This window comes from Cryptotermes secundus, unplaced genomic scaffold (assembly GCF_002891405.2).
Source record: "Cryptotermes secundus unplaced genomic scaffold, Csec_1.0 scaffold844, whole genome shotgun sequence".
Taxonomy (NCBI): Eukaryota; Metazoa; Arthropoda; class Insecta; order Blattodea; family Kalotermitidae; genus Cryptotermes; species Cryptotermes secundus.
Window position 1 is genome coordinate 379,695 of NW_019732381.1, and position 15,277 is coordinate 394,971.

General features: G+C 42.3%; 1 protein-coding gene across 1 annotated transcript in view; it reads left to right on the forward strand.

Moving 5' to 3' along the window:
• The window catches only part of LOC117282567 (G-protein coupled receptor moody-like), a 148,686-nt gene extending 134,673 nt beyond the window's left edge, over positions 1–14,013 (forward strand). Inside the window, exon 3 of the mRNA XM_033752745.1 lies at positions 13,937–14,013. Coding sequence (XP_033608636.1) covers positions 13,937–13,947 — 11 coding nt within the window. The 3' untranslated portion in view covers positions 13,948–14,013. The remainder of the gene's footprint in view (positions 1–13,936) is intronic.
• The last annotated feature ends 1,264 nt before the right edge of the window (positions 14,014–15,277 follow it).

A 15,277-nucleotide genomic window follows, 5' to 3' on the forward strand; every position in this document is an offset into this window, starting at 1 on the left:
TGTAAACTCAGTAAGTAATAAACACATTTCCATCGTATTTTGTTGTACATTTAACTAAGTAGTTACCTGAATTTTGAGGCAAACTGTATATGGTTGAAACTTAATGCAGCTCCCTTTTCTAACTAATGAATACTGTTTATTTCGCAATTAATGTGAGCTTAATTATCTGCATATAATCATAATAATTTAGGTCCTTAATACTTAAACAAAAAGCGAACGAGATCTGAGGATAACGAAAATAATTAATGATCAACAGAATTAGCTTGGGCAATCATTATACATGACGGTCACGGTAGCCGAGCGGTCTAAGGCATGTACTGTCTTCGCTAGCTTGGAAACCGGGATCGTGGGTTCGAATCCCACTCAGGGCATGGATGTTTAGTTTGTGTGTGTAGGTTTTTCTGTGTTTGTTTACAGGTCGCCTTGTGACGAGCTGATCACCCGCCCAAGGAGTACTACAGAATGTGTAAGATCTAGAAAAACCGAAGTGAACGGAGTTCATGGAGGTAGGCCTAGGCCCACTGCGGCTGTAGTGCCAAGGAAAAAAATCATTATACATACGTGCTTACCGTTTTGCTAAAATCTTTGTGAACGTTTGATGGAACACTTTAAATTGGCCATAGACCTGTACTAATATCTGGGGCACGCGGTAGCGCAGTTGGCTGAGACGTTATGCTACAAGCCGGAAGGTCGCGGGATCGAACCCCGATGAAGTTATTGTATTTTCATTTGACCTAATCCTTCCAGCCGCATTATGGCCCTGAGGCGACTCGACCTCTAACAGAAATGAGTACCAGGAATCTTCCTGGGAGGTAAAGGGCAGCCGGCGCTTAAGGCTGATAACCTAACCGCTATCTGTGAGCTGATTATCTAAAGGAAACGTGGGAGTCTCAACGTCTCACAACACAATGACCCTACACGTTATGTTACAGGGATAACATTACCTTTACCTTACCTGTACTATCATATATTGATTATTTGGTGACAATTTCTCACGTGCACTGGTTCAACTAAAAACGTTGAATCGAAGAATTTCGAAAAACAAATGGAAAATGAAAAGGCCATACTAAGTATAACTGGTCAAGCATTTGATTATGGAGGAAAAGCACGGAATTTCTGGGCCGATAATGGAACCCGGAATCTTTCTAGTGGGGGCCAGCTTCTGAAGTTCTTAGATTTGTTTGCTTTGCTCAAGCCAGTTATGGCTTCTTTTCCTTATCGCTGTATTTCGCTCTGTACCATCCCCATAACAATATTAAGTGGAGGGTACACGTGTACTGTTCCTCCCCATCTCTTTGGTTTAGTTTCTTGAATCCTCCTCAACACTTCTCAAACACCCTCAGTCTGTCAGGATTTCGGACTTTGTCCTTCGTCTGGTGTTCTAAAAAACACAAAAGAACACAACCCTTTCGGAAACAGACCAATTTGAAGAAACGCTGTGTTCTTTAAAATACCAGATGATGGACAAAGTCCAAAAACCGAGCAATCCTGATTGTCATATACCATCATCAGAGCACTTTAGAATCTACCCTCAATTTATGTTCTTCCCATAGAGTGGAGACCAAGCTTTTCATCAGATAAAGGTAAAGTTGTCTGTTCACTTAGTAAGTGAGACGTGTGGGAGAGTTGAGGTATAGCTCCGGGCAATTTTAAATGTAATTATGGGATTATATATTTAAACCTTGGGTTTCTGGGCTAGGCCGGAGAAGGTAACGATCATGAATTGAACAATATGAGAGTTTTCATGAGGGTGGGGGTGGCTTAAGCCATTTCAAGACAATGTCTGTCAGACACCAAAGCGAAGTACAGAACATGGTCATTTTCATAGTCAGTGAGTATTGTGAGCTATAATTCTTTTTTATCTTGTTTGGTTGAAGTCTTCCTCCTCCTGCGAGTACATGTGTGTTTGTGTATTTGTGTTGTTGCGTGTGCGATTGCGTCATCTTGCCGAATGTATTGAGGCCAGGTTGTCAGCACCGGTCCAGTATTTAAAGTAGTCCAATCCTGAATGAGCAAATGTAACGTGTAACCAAGCGTAATCTGCGATGGTATTTTCCTGCGTTGCTTTATGAAAGAGACCCATGTTTTCAAACAGTCCTTACATGCATGCCGTGGGTGAGAAATTATGTATCAGCTTATGAATAAAAATTAAAAGAAAATGGGAACATAAACACTTTTTTATGACTCTCTTTCTGTTTATGTTTTGGAAAATGATGTTATATTCTTCATGTCATCGTTTTACGATGACAACTTGGCCCAGAAAAAGCTGGAGTCATATGGACAGCAGCTCGTGCTATGCAGTTTTGTTGGGGAGAACAGAATCGTATTCGTGTTGAAACAGGAATAGTTTAATTTAAATCCGCGAAATGCTTCCACCAGTCTACATATTAAATAAAAGGTAAAGTTGTCCCTGTGCTTAACTAATTAAGGCGTATGGGGGAGTGGGTGTATAGATCCACATTTTCTTGACCTCGACACTAGCTGGAGGTGAGTGGTCAGCTTCACGCTCCGGCCGTTTTACCCTCGGGGAAAGAGCCCCTGGTACCCATTTAATAGGAGGCTGGGTGGGCCCCAGAGCCGGGGCTCTTGACCCTGCCAGGACTCGAAATCCAACCTCATGGTCGTCCAGCCCATAACCAGTCTCTATACCGACTACGCTATTCCGACTCCTCTACGGATGAAATAGCTCCCGTAAATAATACTATAAACAATAAATAATGGAAATATAATATTTCCAATCTTCAGTTATCATAGTACAAACAGGTTCTTGTCTGTCGGAAATAGAACAATTTAATTTAATCTTACCAAATCAAAATAGCTGAAAAGCGATACCATAACGTCATTCCTCCAAATTTACGACTTCGCTATTCGCGGTTTAACTTATGTTACGCCGCACTCTTAAGTATTAATTACTCTCTTTATCACGAATTCTCCTCGAAAAGTTTTGGTTGGTGCATATTCGGAATGCCATGTATATTCTCAGGATCGAACCCTCGCACGTTCCCTCACAGTCCGCCAAAATCCGCACTTCGCCGTTCTCTCCGGAGCATCTGGTAAACTTCGGGCTGTATTTTTATTTTTTGTGAACCCATGTCTCCCAGAGGAAACGTAAGTGGCTCCAGCAATAACAGTATCAGTGTGAAACTGTGAAGGGAGAAATGAATAATTAATGTTACATTAAGAGGGCATGTACATCGCCTGTATTTATCATAGTTCATGACCTTATTCGCAGTCATCTCAGGAGAGTATCTCTCGGGAATACGGAGTCTGTGCGCATGTGCAGCTTTGTTCTCTAGCCCAGAACATTTCGAGGAGAGACGCGAAGAAAAAGCAATACAATATTGCAAGTTTATGGTGCCATTTCGTGTTCGTTATTTTATAAGTTATAATTTTAGAGAAATATATTTTATTAATGACTTCAGATGCATCTCTGAACAGTGCCATTTTTATCAAATAGTAAATATTTCTGATTCTCATTATAGCACATGGGACTGGATAATTTTGTTGAAGAAGTAGCCTTTAAAACTGTCTAAGCATGTCATAAGCTCTAGGGTATTAGCAACAATATATGTAGGCTACATATCGTCCATGAAATTCGAAAGCGTTTGTAAACCATTCGTTTTCACGATACCAACTGGTACCAGCTATGAGAATTATGTTTTCATATATTCCCAGTCTTTGATCCTAATATGTGGTGAATTTCAGTTTCTCATGAGTTATCAAATTGAAAGTAATTCACGGGTTTATCATATTTGTACTTCCTATTTCTACAGACTTTTACTTTAGGAGCCGGGATAGCATAGTCGGTATAGCGATTGGCTACGGGCTGGACGTCCGAGAGGTCGGAGTTCGAGTTCCAGTAGGGTCAAGAAATCTGTCTTCTCCGCGTCGTTCAGACCGGCTCTGGGGCTCACCCAGTCTCCTAACCAATGGGTACCGGGGCTCTTTCCGCGGGGGTAAAGCGGCAGGGGCGTAAAGCTGACCAATCACCTCCAGCTAGTGCCGAGGTCATGAGAATGTGGATCTATATATCTACTCCTCCATACACCTTCATGGTAAAAGTAAAGGCAAAGGTAAAATTTTCACTGTGCTTAACTAATTAAGCTCTACACCATGAAGGCGTATAGGGGAGTTGGTGTATAGATCCACATTTTCTTGACCTCGTCATTAGTTGAACAGGCGGTTGGGTGGACCCAAGAGCCGGTATGGACAACGTGGAGAAGAGAAAATTCTTGACCCTACCGGGATTCGAACTCCGACCTCTTGGTCGTCCAGCCCGTAGGTAGTCGCTGTACCAACTGTAGTATCCCGGCTCGCACGCCTTCATGGCATAGCGCTTAATTAGTTAAGCACAGGGACAACTTTACCTTTACGTTTACAGTTATTTACTAGATAAAATTAACTTATTAATAACAGGCTTAATATTAAATATCAACATTTTATGTTGGAAAGTAGATTTTCGTTTATTCTTCTCGGCGCCTCTTTTTTTCGGTGCGTCGTTATTTTGGACGAGTTCATATTCTGATGTTGCATCACAGATGGGTCTTTGGGTTAGCTGTGTTGCAGCTGTGGACACGTGGCGCTCTACTGCCGACGGTGCCGAGATGCGAGCCTACACGCACAGAAAAATATTCTGTCACTTTTAAGATGCAGTGGATCAAAGCGATTTGAAAGGCAAAGTTATTCATAGCCAAACACAAGAGGTTGTGGCCAGCGTATATGCATTTATGAAAATGGAAATTGATGCAGGATTTGCTGCGAACGTCAAGAAGACCCAGAAAAGGGGCGACAGGAATACTGGAAAGTCTGCCAGAAGAATAGCGAATGATATGAGAATCGGCGTATCCTCCATATCATGGTAGTTATGATTAAGACACGGCAGTAATTCGGCTGCAAAGTCGCATATTCGCAACACACAGTTACTCCGTTAATGTTACAGTAATCGTGTAGAATTATATTGTCACATGTATTAGTGACTGTAGTTTTGGGTTAGATGATTGGATTTATTGCACCTTATACATTCACAACTCGGGACTACAGGCAATACAGAGCTATCGCTATTCTATACACTTTCCAGTTCACCGGTAGACACGCAGTAGGGTTCTCAGTCTTCACTAGTCATATCCTTGCAACGGATTTATAACAGTCTCACTCTAACTTCAAATCACATATGAAGTCTTTTTTTTCACAGCCCAGTTCCTTTCTTGCCATTATTCTGCAAATGCCAATTCCGAAGACTCGACCCAATTCAGTTCCTCTGCTCCAAGGCTCATATCCTGGCAGGCTGACGTCTCGAACCTTGACTCTACTCTCGACTGCAGTTCTATAGTGCTGAACATTTCTTTATAATCACTTTGCACGGACCACATAGAAAACACAACCTCTATTGTTAAGGAAGCGTGTTTACTGGTCCATTACCCAGCAGTCGAAGTCCTTCTGTTGCAGGCGTACGCTTCGCAGCAATGTGTTTACCGAGTCGTTGCCTAGCAATTGGTATACACGTTACATTATTTACTAAACATTGTGAATTTTGCGGTTTGGATTTTTCTCTGTGATGCCTCTGAAGTAAAATAATGACCATCGCGACTAGGTATGAACTTGACACAAAACCAATAGAACCGAAAAGTCTTCTGGCTTCGCAGCCTGTGGACAAGAATCTAAACGATCTCTAACAACGATCCCTCGGTCCACAAGGGGTGCACTGCTAAAGGGGCAGGGATAGCCGTTTCCACATATTTTCGAAGAGCTTCCGCACCTTCATAATTTTCTCAGAAACAGAATATATAATCTCTACGAAGTGATTACTTGGAAAATTCAGACCTCGAGATTCTACGAGCAATGAGGTCTAGACTACAGCATGGCGTCTGCTCAGGTTCCACTCATAGGAGATATGGAAAATAGCTTTGAATATAATGAAAAATCAATCAGCAGACCAGAGACGGTCCTCCGCTTTGAAAATGGGTTAGGTGGTCCATGTGTGCGTCACCGTAGATCCCTAACATGATGTGTACTGCTACAGGGGATCAAATCAGGGCGGATGGTGTGGGTGATATATGTAGCACACGAAAGGGAGACAAAACATTAATACACAGTTTGAGTAAGAAAGCATGAAGGGAAAGAGACCACTTGGCGGATCTTTGTGTAGATTGGAGGATAAATCTAAATGAATCTTAAATAAATTATGATGTATGGAGGTGAACTGGAATAAAATGGCCCTAAATAGAACTGTTATGAATACAGGTAGAGCTAAAATTGCCAATGTGCTTAATTAATTAAACACCATGCAATGAAGACTTATGAGGGAGTTCTTGGCCTCGGCACTAGATGGAGGTGAGTGGTCAGCTTCACGCCCCGGTCGCTTTACCGCTGGGGAAAGAACACTTGGTACCCTTTGGATATGAGGCTAGGTGCACCCCAGAGCCAGTCTGGATGCTGAGAAGAGTAGAATCTGTACCCTACCGGGAATCGAACCCTGACCGTCAAGCACGTCGCCCGTCGCTATACCGACTGAGATATCAGGGAAACCGCTACAGTGCATGTGTATCTGTGCTGGCACTTGGCTAACGCTCCTGACCGGCTCGAAACTCCGGCTCCATCAGTCGTTCCTGCCTAATGCCACGATGATGACTCGAAAGAGACCACGATCTGTTCCTTCCCCATCTATTCACTGTACGTAACCGTACTATCAGCAGAGCCTAGTCAACATGTCCTTCTGCAGCAATACCATAACCACACAAGCGTATAATCTGATCCTTCCTCTTACGTTTGGGAACGCAGTGCTTGTTATTTTTATTTGCTTAAAGAAGTAATTTTAAGTTATCTGACATAAAATGTCTCCATCTCTGTAGATGTTATTACATTTCCTAGCTGAAAATGAAGATTTCTCTTTCCAGCTTCTTATTTCAGAGCTGCTGCTGTTGTGTGAATGAAGAGTTACAATGCCAGAAGAACCACTAAAGTCCCTTAAGATAGCAGAGAGCGCCCTTATTTTTCCGCGTCTCTCCTTGCCGCAACTTCTCCAGCCCTGCTTCTTCCTTTATGGCCCGACAAGATTTTAATATTCGAGCCAAATTATTCCTCCATTGTTCTGCTCTGTAACCCTTGCCTCTGAATAAATTAAGTGGTTCCCTCTGAAGGAAGTCATGGAGGCCACGGTCTCGTGGACTCACCTGTAGGTGTTCGCTCTACTCTTGTGCATGATACAGTCCATCCTCTTTGCCACGTGATTTCTACGGTAGAGTTTAGAAGTATAGATTTCTCTCCATTAGAAGATGCTGACACAAGAAACGTATCTAACTTTGATAGACGGAAACGAAGGTGCTGCCAAACAACAAGCCATCGGACATAATTCTGAGCCGTCACGCATACTTTCAGGTTGTCACCAAAAACTAATAGATGTGTGTCAATGCTTCGGAGGAATATACTGCCTCCTTCTTCAACGTAATAGTGATACACTATGAATAAGTATATCTGCTGGGATATAGCGCCGCACAGTTCGTTGATTGCCAACCGACGTTTCGGAGGAACATATCGCCTCCATCTCCGGCCCTTGAGATAGGGTTACATGTTCCCCCAAGACGTTAGTTGTTTTTTCAACGTAATACATTGCGTTATTCCCTAGATGACAGAACACTTCATAACCACCGGTGTGGGAACCTCAAATCCTACAATGATGAACTCTATGTAATTTTGATGCACGTCTAGCAGATGGTGCTGTGTTGCAACTCAAAGGACCACAATATGAATCTTCACTGCCGTGAGAACCTACGTTTTCATGTACTTTCTTGATTGAAGCTTTATATCAACGCTGTTCTTCTGTCTTTTCTTTGTCTTCTGTCTTCCTGCAGAGAAACAAGACTGAAATCTGGGCATGACAGACAAGTCATCACATTACACAAGTACGTTATCATTTATTGCCCTGAGGGCCACAAGTCTCTCTTTCCGGCGACATTTTTCTGTCAAAATTCCCCGTGCGTTCCTTGCATGCATCATGTTCGTTATGACCAGTTGATCGTAGTAGGTGACCTATGTAACTGATGGAGTTTCTCATTATGTAATATACTGAATTTCCCCTTTAGGCCGCACCACAGCTGAAGCGGTTAGTCGCTGGATTCCCACCGCGGCTGCCCGGGTTTGATCCCGAGTCTAGTCAAGTGGGATTTGTGGTGGACAAAGTGGCGCTGGGGCGGGTTTTCTCCGAGTACTTCGGTTTCCCGTACCAATCTTTATTCCACCAAATTCTCCATCATCATAATCACCCGGGGCATGCTACAATAGGCCAATCAGTGGCCGCCGTGCCGAGTGGACCCAGTTGGACTCCACCCCACACTATGCGAATTAAAAAAAAATTAATTTCTTAATTTCCCCTTTACATCTTCTGCTTAGGCTCAGATAATTTTCTGGGCATTCTGTTCTTCCCTCAGATTAAGAGACCTTTCGACTATCCTACAAAATGACTGGCAACATTATTGTTCTGCAGGCTTATGTCCAGACCTCAGGCGTTTGAGGAACCACTCGGCATGATGAGAGTTGTCAAACCGAATATTAACAAGCATTTCTGGAGAGTACTGTTTTTTTCTGGAGAAATAATATCCAGGACATTCTTCAACTGGTTTGGTCAACGCGTTGCCAGGCAACAGCTCTGTAAACACGAATACAGGCAACAATAGAAGGGAAACTGTTTTCTATGGGATCCACCCCGGGCAATAGCACAGAGTTATAGGAAGTCTGTTGCCAGGCGACGCAGCGATAAGCACGCATCCAGAACAATGGGAGACTGCGTGGGGTCCGTGCTAAGGAGTTATCTTAAAAACAAACGGCCCTACAGTTAAGGTCTGAGTTCTCTGCGGAAGATAGCCACGGAAAGTTCGTCATAGAACTGTCGACCTGTGAAGACTGGTAGTGTGATTAGTAGGCTTCATTCATGGGTAATGCATGGAGTGTATGATTCAGTGAGACTGTTACAGTTCCTGCATTTTAGTTATGGTACCAGGAGAGGACCAGTACGTGTCTAAATCAGTAGTAGCGCTGTATTTAAATGTGATTAAGAGAAGTTGTAACCAAGGTGCTAATACATCAAGTCATTCGAACTAGAAGCCGTCATTTTCGTCGCGCGTACCATCCTACACGTGGCAATATATTTATACAATTATACAGATTATTGGTCAAGTTAATTAAATCAACATTGTTTATTCGTTGGAAACCATGTCTGCGAAATGTTAATCGTTGTATCTTCTTTATTATATTCCTTTCGGATCCAGATCATCTCGAAGAATTAGTTCCTGTGGGACAATATTTATCCGAATAATGCATGTTTTAAAACGACTTAGAAATTATAACTTAATTTTCTTATTTTATCCTTCTTTGTTCCTCTTATCAAATCTTCTTATCCCTTTCCTTTCTTTGTCCTCTTCTTTTCTCATTCACCATATTTTTTTTCCTCAGCATTTCACCCTTCTCTGCAATCTCTGCGCTTTTTCTTATTATTCCATTCCATTTTTAAGTTTCCTTATTATCTTTTTTGGGAGGCACGCGGTAGTGTAGTCAGTTGTACCACTGTGCTACAAGTCGGAAAGTCGCAGGTTTGATTCTCGAAGAGGTCATTGGATTTTTCAATTGACCTAATCATTCCAGCAGCACTATAGCCCTAGGGTCGTCTCAGCCTCTAACAGAAATGAGTACAAGGATTCTTCCTGGAGGAAAAGGGCGGTCGGCGCATAAGGCCGACGACCTCACCGCCATCTTTAGCCGATTGTCTAGAAAAGGTGGCAGCTTTGACGTCTCACAGTCCTATGGGCCTTCAGGGCCTGTTGCAAGGATAGCTTTACCTCTTTTTTACCATTATCTTTCTTCTTCAACGACTAAACCCACATATTGGCCGTTAAGGGGCTGCCCGAAAGGTTACAAAATGTTTTAGCTTATGATATAGAAGAGAAGCAACATGTCCACACACTTGAGACATTAATAAGCGTATTATGTAGCACTGTAACGGCGTGTTTGACAATTTTAAATGTCAGACTAAATACTGAGATGTTACATGCGTTTGTTGAGAGACACAGGCTTATGACGAAGTTAATGTAATGTAAAATAAATATTGCGCTTTGGATAACTCAGTGACTATACTTACAGTATATCCAGTTAACATGTGGCAGTATTATCTTGTGTTATGCGTCTTGTACGTTTTATTACCTTGCAAAGCAATCCAAATGTCCACCGCAACTAACGCGAAAGCCCGAACTTAAATCTGCTCAAACCAATCCAGTTCATCAAATCTGCTTTCCTAAAATCCATTTTAACTCTAACCTCCAATGTACGGTACATCTTTCTCTGTCAACTAGCTGATTTTATAGGGGGGTCCACACCAAAATTCTGCACGTTGTTCTTTGGTCTTCCGCCCATGCTACGTGCTAATCGTAACTGTGAGAAACAATACAATTTATAGAATACAAAATATTTTAATATTTTAAACAACCCAATGTGGCGTCATCATTTTTCGAACTTCCGAAATGTTTTGGAACAACATTCGTTGTAACAAGTCTTTCCATCCTGGTTTCTACTTGAAGAAAATTTCTTCTATTGGTACAGTTGTACCTCCATACTAATGTATAAATTCTACTGTTGAAAGGAGACGGATTATATGCGATCTTCATCCTGTCTGTGTGTCTGTGTCTCCCCCCCCCCCNAACCTTGGAAAGCCTGAACCAATATGTACGAGACTTGGTATGTACACGGTGTGTCCAGGATCCGTTAGAACTCTGTTCCCCCCCCCCTTGTAGTGCCATCTGTTGGCAAGTGGTGGCGTTAATATTCAGCTGTGGCTGTCTATAATTTCAAAGCACAAGCTTCGCTGCATCACGTGTTCTGACCTCGAATGTAGAAGTACTGTTCTGACTCCCGTCGGAAAATGACGGTTGAACAGAGAGCGACCATCAAATTTTGTTTGAAGTTAGGCAAAACAGCCGAAGAACCGTACGAAATGATGAAAAGTGTGTACGGTACTGATTGAGTCGCTCGAACATTTTCGATGGTATGCTATATTTCGTGACGGCAAGGAAGACATTGAAGACGCTCCACGTGCATCAAAGCCGAGAACAAGTCGCACCGAAGAAAATGTGAAAAGAAGTGACCGAAATCCTTGCATGAGACAGATGTGTTTCTGCAAGACTATTCTAGGAGCTTTTGGGAATACCATAAAGTAATGTGCATCAAATTTTTACCGAGGATTTGGGCAAACGGAAGGTCTGTGCGCGGTTTGTACCGCACGCGCTGTCAGGCGATGAAAAACATGCCAGAGTGAAATACTGCAAAGACATGTTACGGTCGGCTCAAAGTGATACAAAATTTACAAAATCGATTGTTACTGGTGACGAGACATGGTGTTTTCAATACCAGCCACTCACAAAGCGGCAGAGTGCAGCGTGGTTGAGCCCAAAGAAGTCGAAACCAAAGAAAGTGGGTATGCAAAAGAGTCGAGTAAGGACACTGCTAACCGTTTTCTTCAATTCCAAAGGAATCATTCACAAGGAATTTCTGCCAGAAGGTCAGTCAGTGAATTCTGATTATTATATCGGAGTCCTCAATCGTTTGTGGGCAAGAATTCTTCGAATTCGACCTGAATATCGAGAGCAAGGTTCCTGGTCGGTCCTCCACGACAATGCCCCATCCCACAAATCGAAGATCGTGCAAGATTTTTTGGCCAGAAAAGGGATCACAGTCCTTGATCATCCTCCGTATTCGTCAGATTTGGCTCCAGCAGATTTCTGGTTCCCAAAAGTTAAGTTGGCGATGAAAGGAGACCGTCATGACACCATCCAGGACATCCAAAGGAATCTACCGCAGTTTTAAATGCGATTACACAAAGGGAGTACAGTGACTGTTTTCGAAAACTTTTCAATCGATTCTAGCTATGTATTGATTCAGAAGGAGACTATTTTGAATAAAAAGAGTGAAATTTTGAAAATAATTCACATCTTGTATTTTTAATGAACACACTCGTAACAGAAACTGGACACACTGTGTATATCATGGCACCTGAACCCAGTTCAGCAGCATACTTCATAATTCCCTGCCATCAGTTTGTGTGCCTGTATGTAGTAGTATTAACCGCCTATCTTCACTAAGCAACGGCTTGGTTAATTTTATCCTTCCTTTCAGTGGTAAGCAACGGCTGGGTAAACACTTCTCCGCGATAACGGACATATGCAAGAATAGAAGAATTGTTGGACGCGTCATTTACTATGCGGTCCGTGTTTTATCGGAAGAGGGTCTCTGGGTCTCTCTGTCTGTGTATCTCCCTATCCTAGCGAGGTAACAACTAAGTAAACACGTTCCGACTGCAACGAAAAGTTGTTGGAGACGTTCTCTATGCGATCCGTATCATAGAAGGGAAGTAGGCGATTAGTTCTTCCCTTAATATGGTGGGAACTCTAATTTTCAAAGAGACCCTACCTCAGTCACCGAATAAACGGTAAACACACTGGACACAACTTGGAACGATGTGTTGTTGTGCCCCAGATTATTAATGGATCGATTTTGTGTTTAATTTATTAGAAAATAATTATAAGTTTAATAAATTGAAATACGTTGGGTGAACCACAGGTTGGTCAGCCGGAAACCAGGGCTGAGATCACCTTTAGACGTAGCACGTCCCGTAGCCGTCCGGTTCAGTTGTGTAGTTTACAGAAATTGCTGAGCAATCAGAAGAACGTCACAGAAGCAAGTCTCTCCTGGCAGGATATCGGCCAGAAGGAATCTGCCGATTTTAGAATTTTGAGTGCACGGAATTTTTATGATGTTGAATTTTGAGGGGCTCGGACGGGAGAAGCATCGAACACTCTGACTTTAGGAGTCGCTGAGAACAGTCGCGAGGTAGGAAGGAGAAGCGATGGAGTCAGATTTCTTCCTCTTTTGTGAGCAAGAGTACTTGCCTGCATTCGGATCACTGGTGGTTGTCGATATATAGTTCCGGTTCAATGATTTTGGTTTGGTAACGGACTTTTAAAGAATTTTAAAGAATTTTTAAAGAGTATTTTTTTTTATTTATTGAGTGATTATGAGAATGTACAAATTTTGATTTGTCAAGTGATGAGGAAAATGCAAGAATTTGATTCAATAATTAAGCTTAGGACGTAATATTTCATTCACTGGTTGCTTGTTGAAAGTATAAAATTTGACCCGTTGAGTGATACTATAGGAAATATGGTTTATTGATGTTAAGAAATAAAATTTCGGTCACTAATTAATGGTTAGCATACGAAATTTGGTTCATTGTTAAGATATACATTTTGGTTAGCGAATTAAGGTTAGAGTGTGAATTTAGTTCGCTGATCTTACATGATAATTTTGGTTTACTGACTGCAGAGTACAGAAATTTGGTTTACGCCATGCAGGTTTAGTAGACTATGGGTAGTAAGGTTCAAGAGGTTATTGCAAGGTGTAATCACAGACTAAGTGTGTTAAGAGGCTTTACATATGTAATTGTTGAGTTAATTATATTTGTTTTCGTTTTAACATGTTAAGTGTTTATTTGGGGTATTAGCACTAATTAATTCGTTGGGCGGAGTAGAAGCTGTCCACAGATGTTGAACTGGTAGCAGTTAGGTGGGATTTTCTAAATTTTGATGGTGGCAGCTTTGGAATAAGTATAAGAAATTTGGGTGCCTCGTAATAATAAACTGGCCGCAAGACGGGAGGCACAATAATTTGATGACAGCGGTATGATATAATAAGAAATTTTTATGTCACAATAATTTTTGTGACGAAACAATTTGGTGGCACAACACTATCTCATGCGTGACGTTGGAAACGGCTAAATAATTAAATTACTTGAAATCGACTGCATATATTAAAGCCTCGCTTCTGGCAGAAGAATTAACTTCCAATTCTGTATTTTTATAGACCATTTCTAATCAGCAAATGTTCTGCGTTTCTTTTTCAGGTAAGCGTTGAATTTTTCAACTATGAGTGCGTCCACGTGCTGGTTCCATGTACCCTACACACAGAGAAGCAGGAGGTATGTAAAGTATTGGCGTTCTGTGAACATCTGTTCGTTATATATAGAGTCTATCCTACATTCAGAGACTCTTGCTCACACGCAGCAGCACTGCAGTCCATAGTTGCATAGGAGTTGCTAGTATTTCCCACTTTTACGGTTACAAAATCACCTCTAACAAAACACACTTCACTTCACCACGATAACATACATAACATACGATACCATGACATAGAAATATTGTCAACTCCTTACAGTTTTCTTGACAGACTGTACTTCTCCGTGTTGCACTTGTGGTTTTTTGCCTACGCTTTACAAACGCGTCAGTAGTAATTCTTTATCAACACACATAGTTTTCATGGCCACAGGAATGCTAATAATTTTACACTGTTCTGAGGATAGCTCAGTAGGTATAACGATGGGCTACAAGCTGGACCGACGGTGTTCGTTTCCCGGCAAGAGCAAACGACTTTTCTCCGCAGCATGTAGACCGCTTCTGGGGCCCGCCCAGCCTCCTGTGTGAAGGGTACCGGAGCTCTTTCCCCGAGAATAAAGCGGTCGGAGCGTGAAGAGCTGACCAATAACCTCCATTTACTGCCGAGCTGAAGAAGGTGGAACTATATCCTTTCCCCAACAGGTTTTCATGGCGTGGTGCTTAATAAATTAAGCACCGGACCAAATTTCCCTTTACGTTTCCTTTATTCCCCGTAGTTTAAATATAGCACTTGCTGGCGTATACCCTTTTAGTTAGTTAGTTATTGGAGAGGGTGGGTTACCCCATGCACTTAGACCAGTATTGGTCCATTGTGCTTCCCTCTATGATATTCTACCAGTCTCTATACCCTACCGATACTGGTGCGTACCATCAGTCCCGACCGAGCCAGCGAGTTCGGCCTCTACTGGCTTAGCGGTATCTATAATGCTTCCCCCATCTATCAGAGGCGTTAGAGACTACTGTTGGGCGGGAAATATCCTTGAATTTGGCTCAGTGACCTCCTTTGGAGATATGAGGTTCTTTTACGTGCGTAAAGTTACGACACGGGACCCACGGCTTAAAATCCCTCCCGGAGGACTTGTTCCCTGAATTTTTCCGCCCTTAAAAATTCCACGACCTCCGCCGGGTTTGAACCCGCGTACCTTGAGTCATGAGGTGGGAACGTTACCTCTAGACTACGGAGGCCGCTGCGTTTACCCTTTACTAAAGCAACATTAACCTACTGGAAGTTGCTGGAGAAAGTCAGAATGTCCGTGAGGGAAGCGTCGTGGAAAATGACTACTCGGAAGACA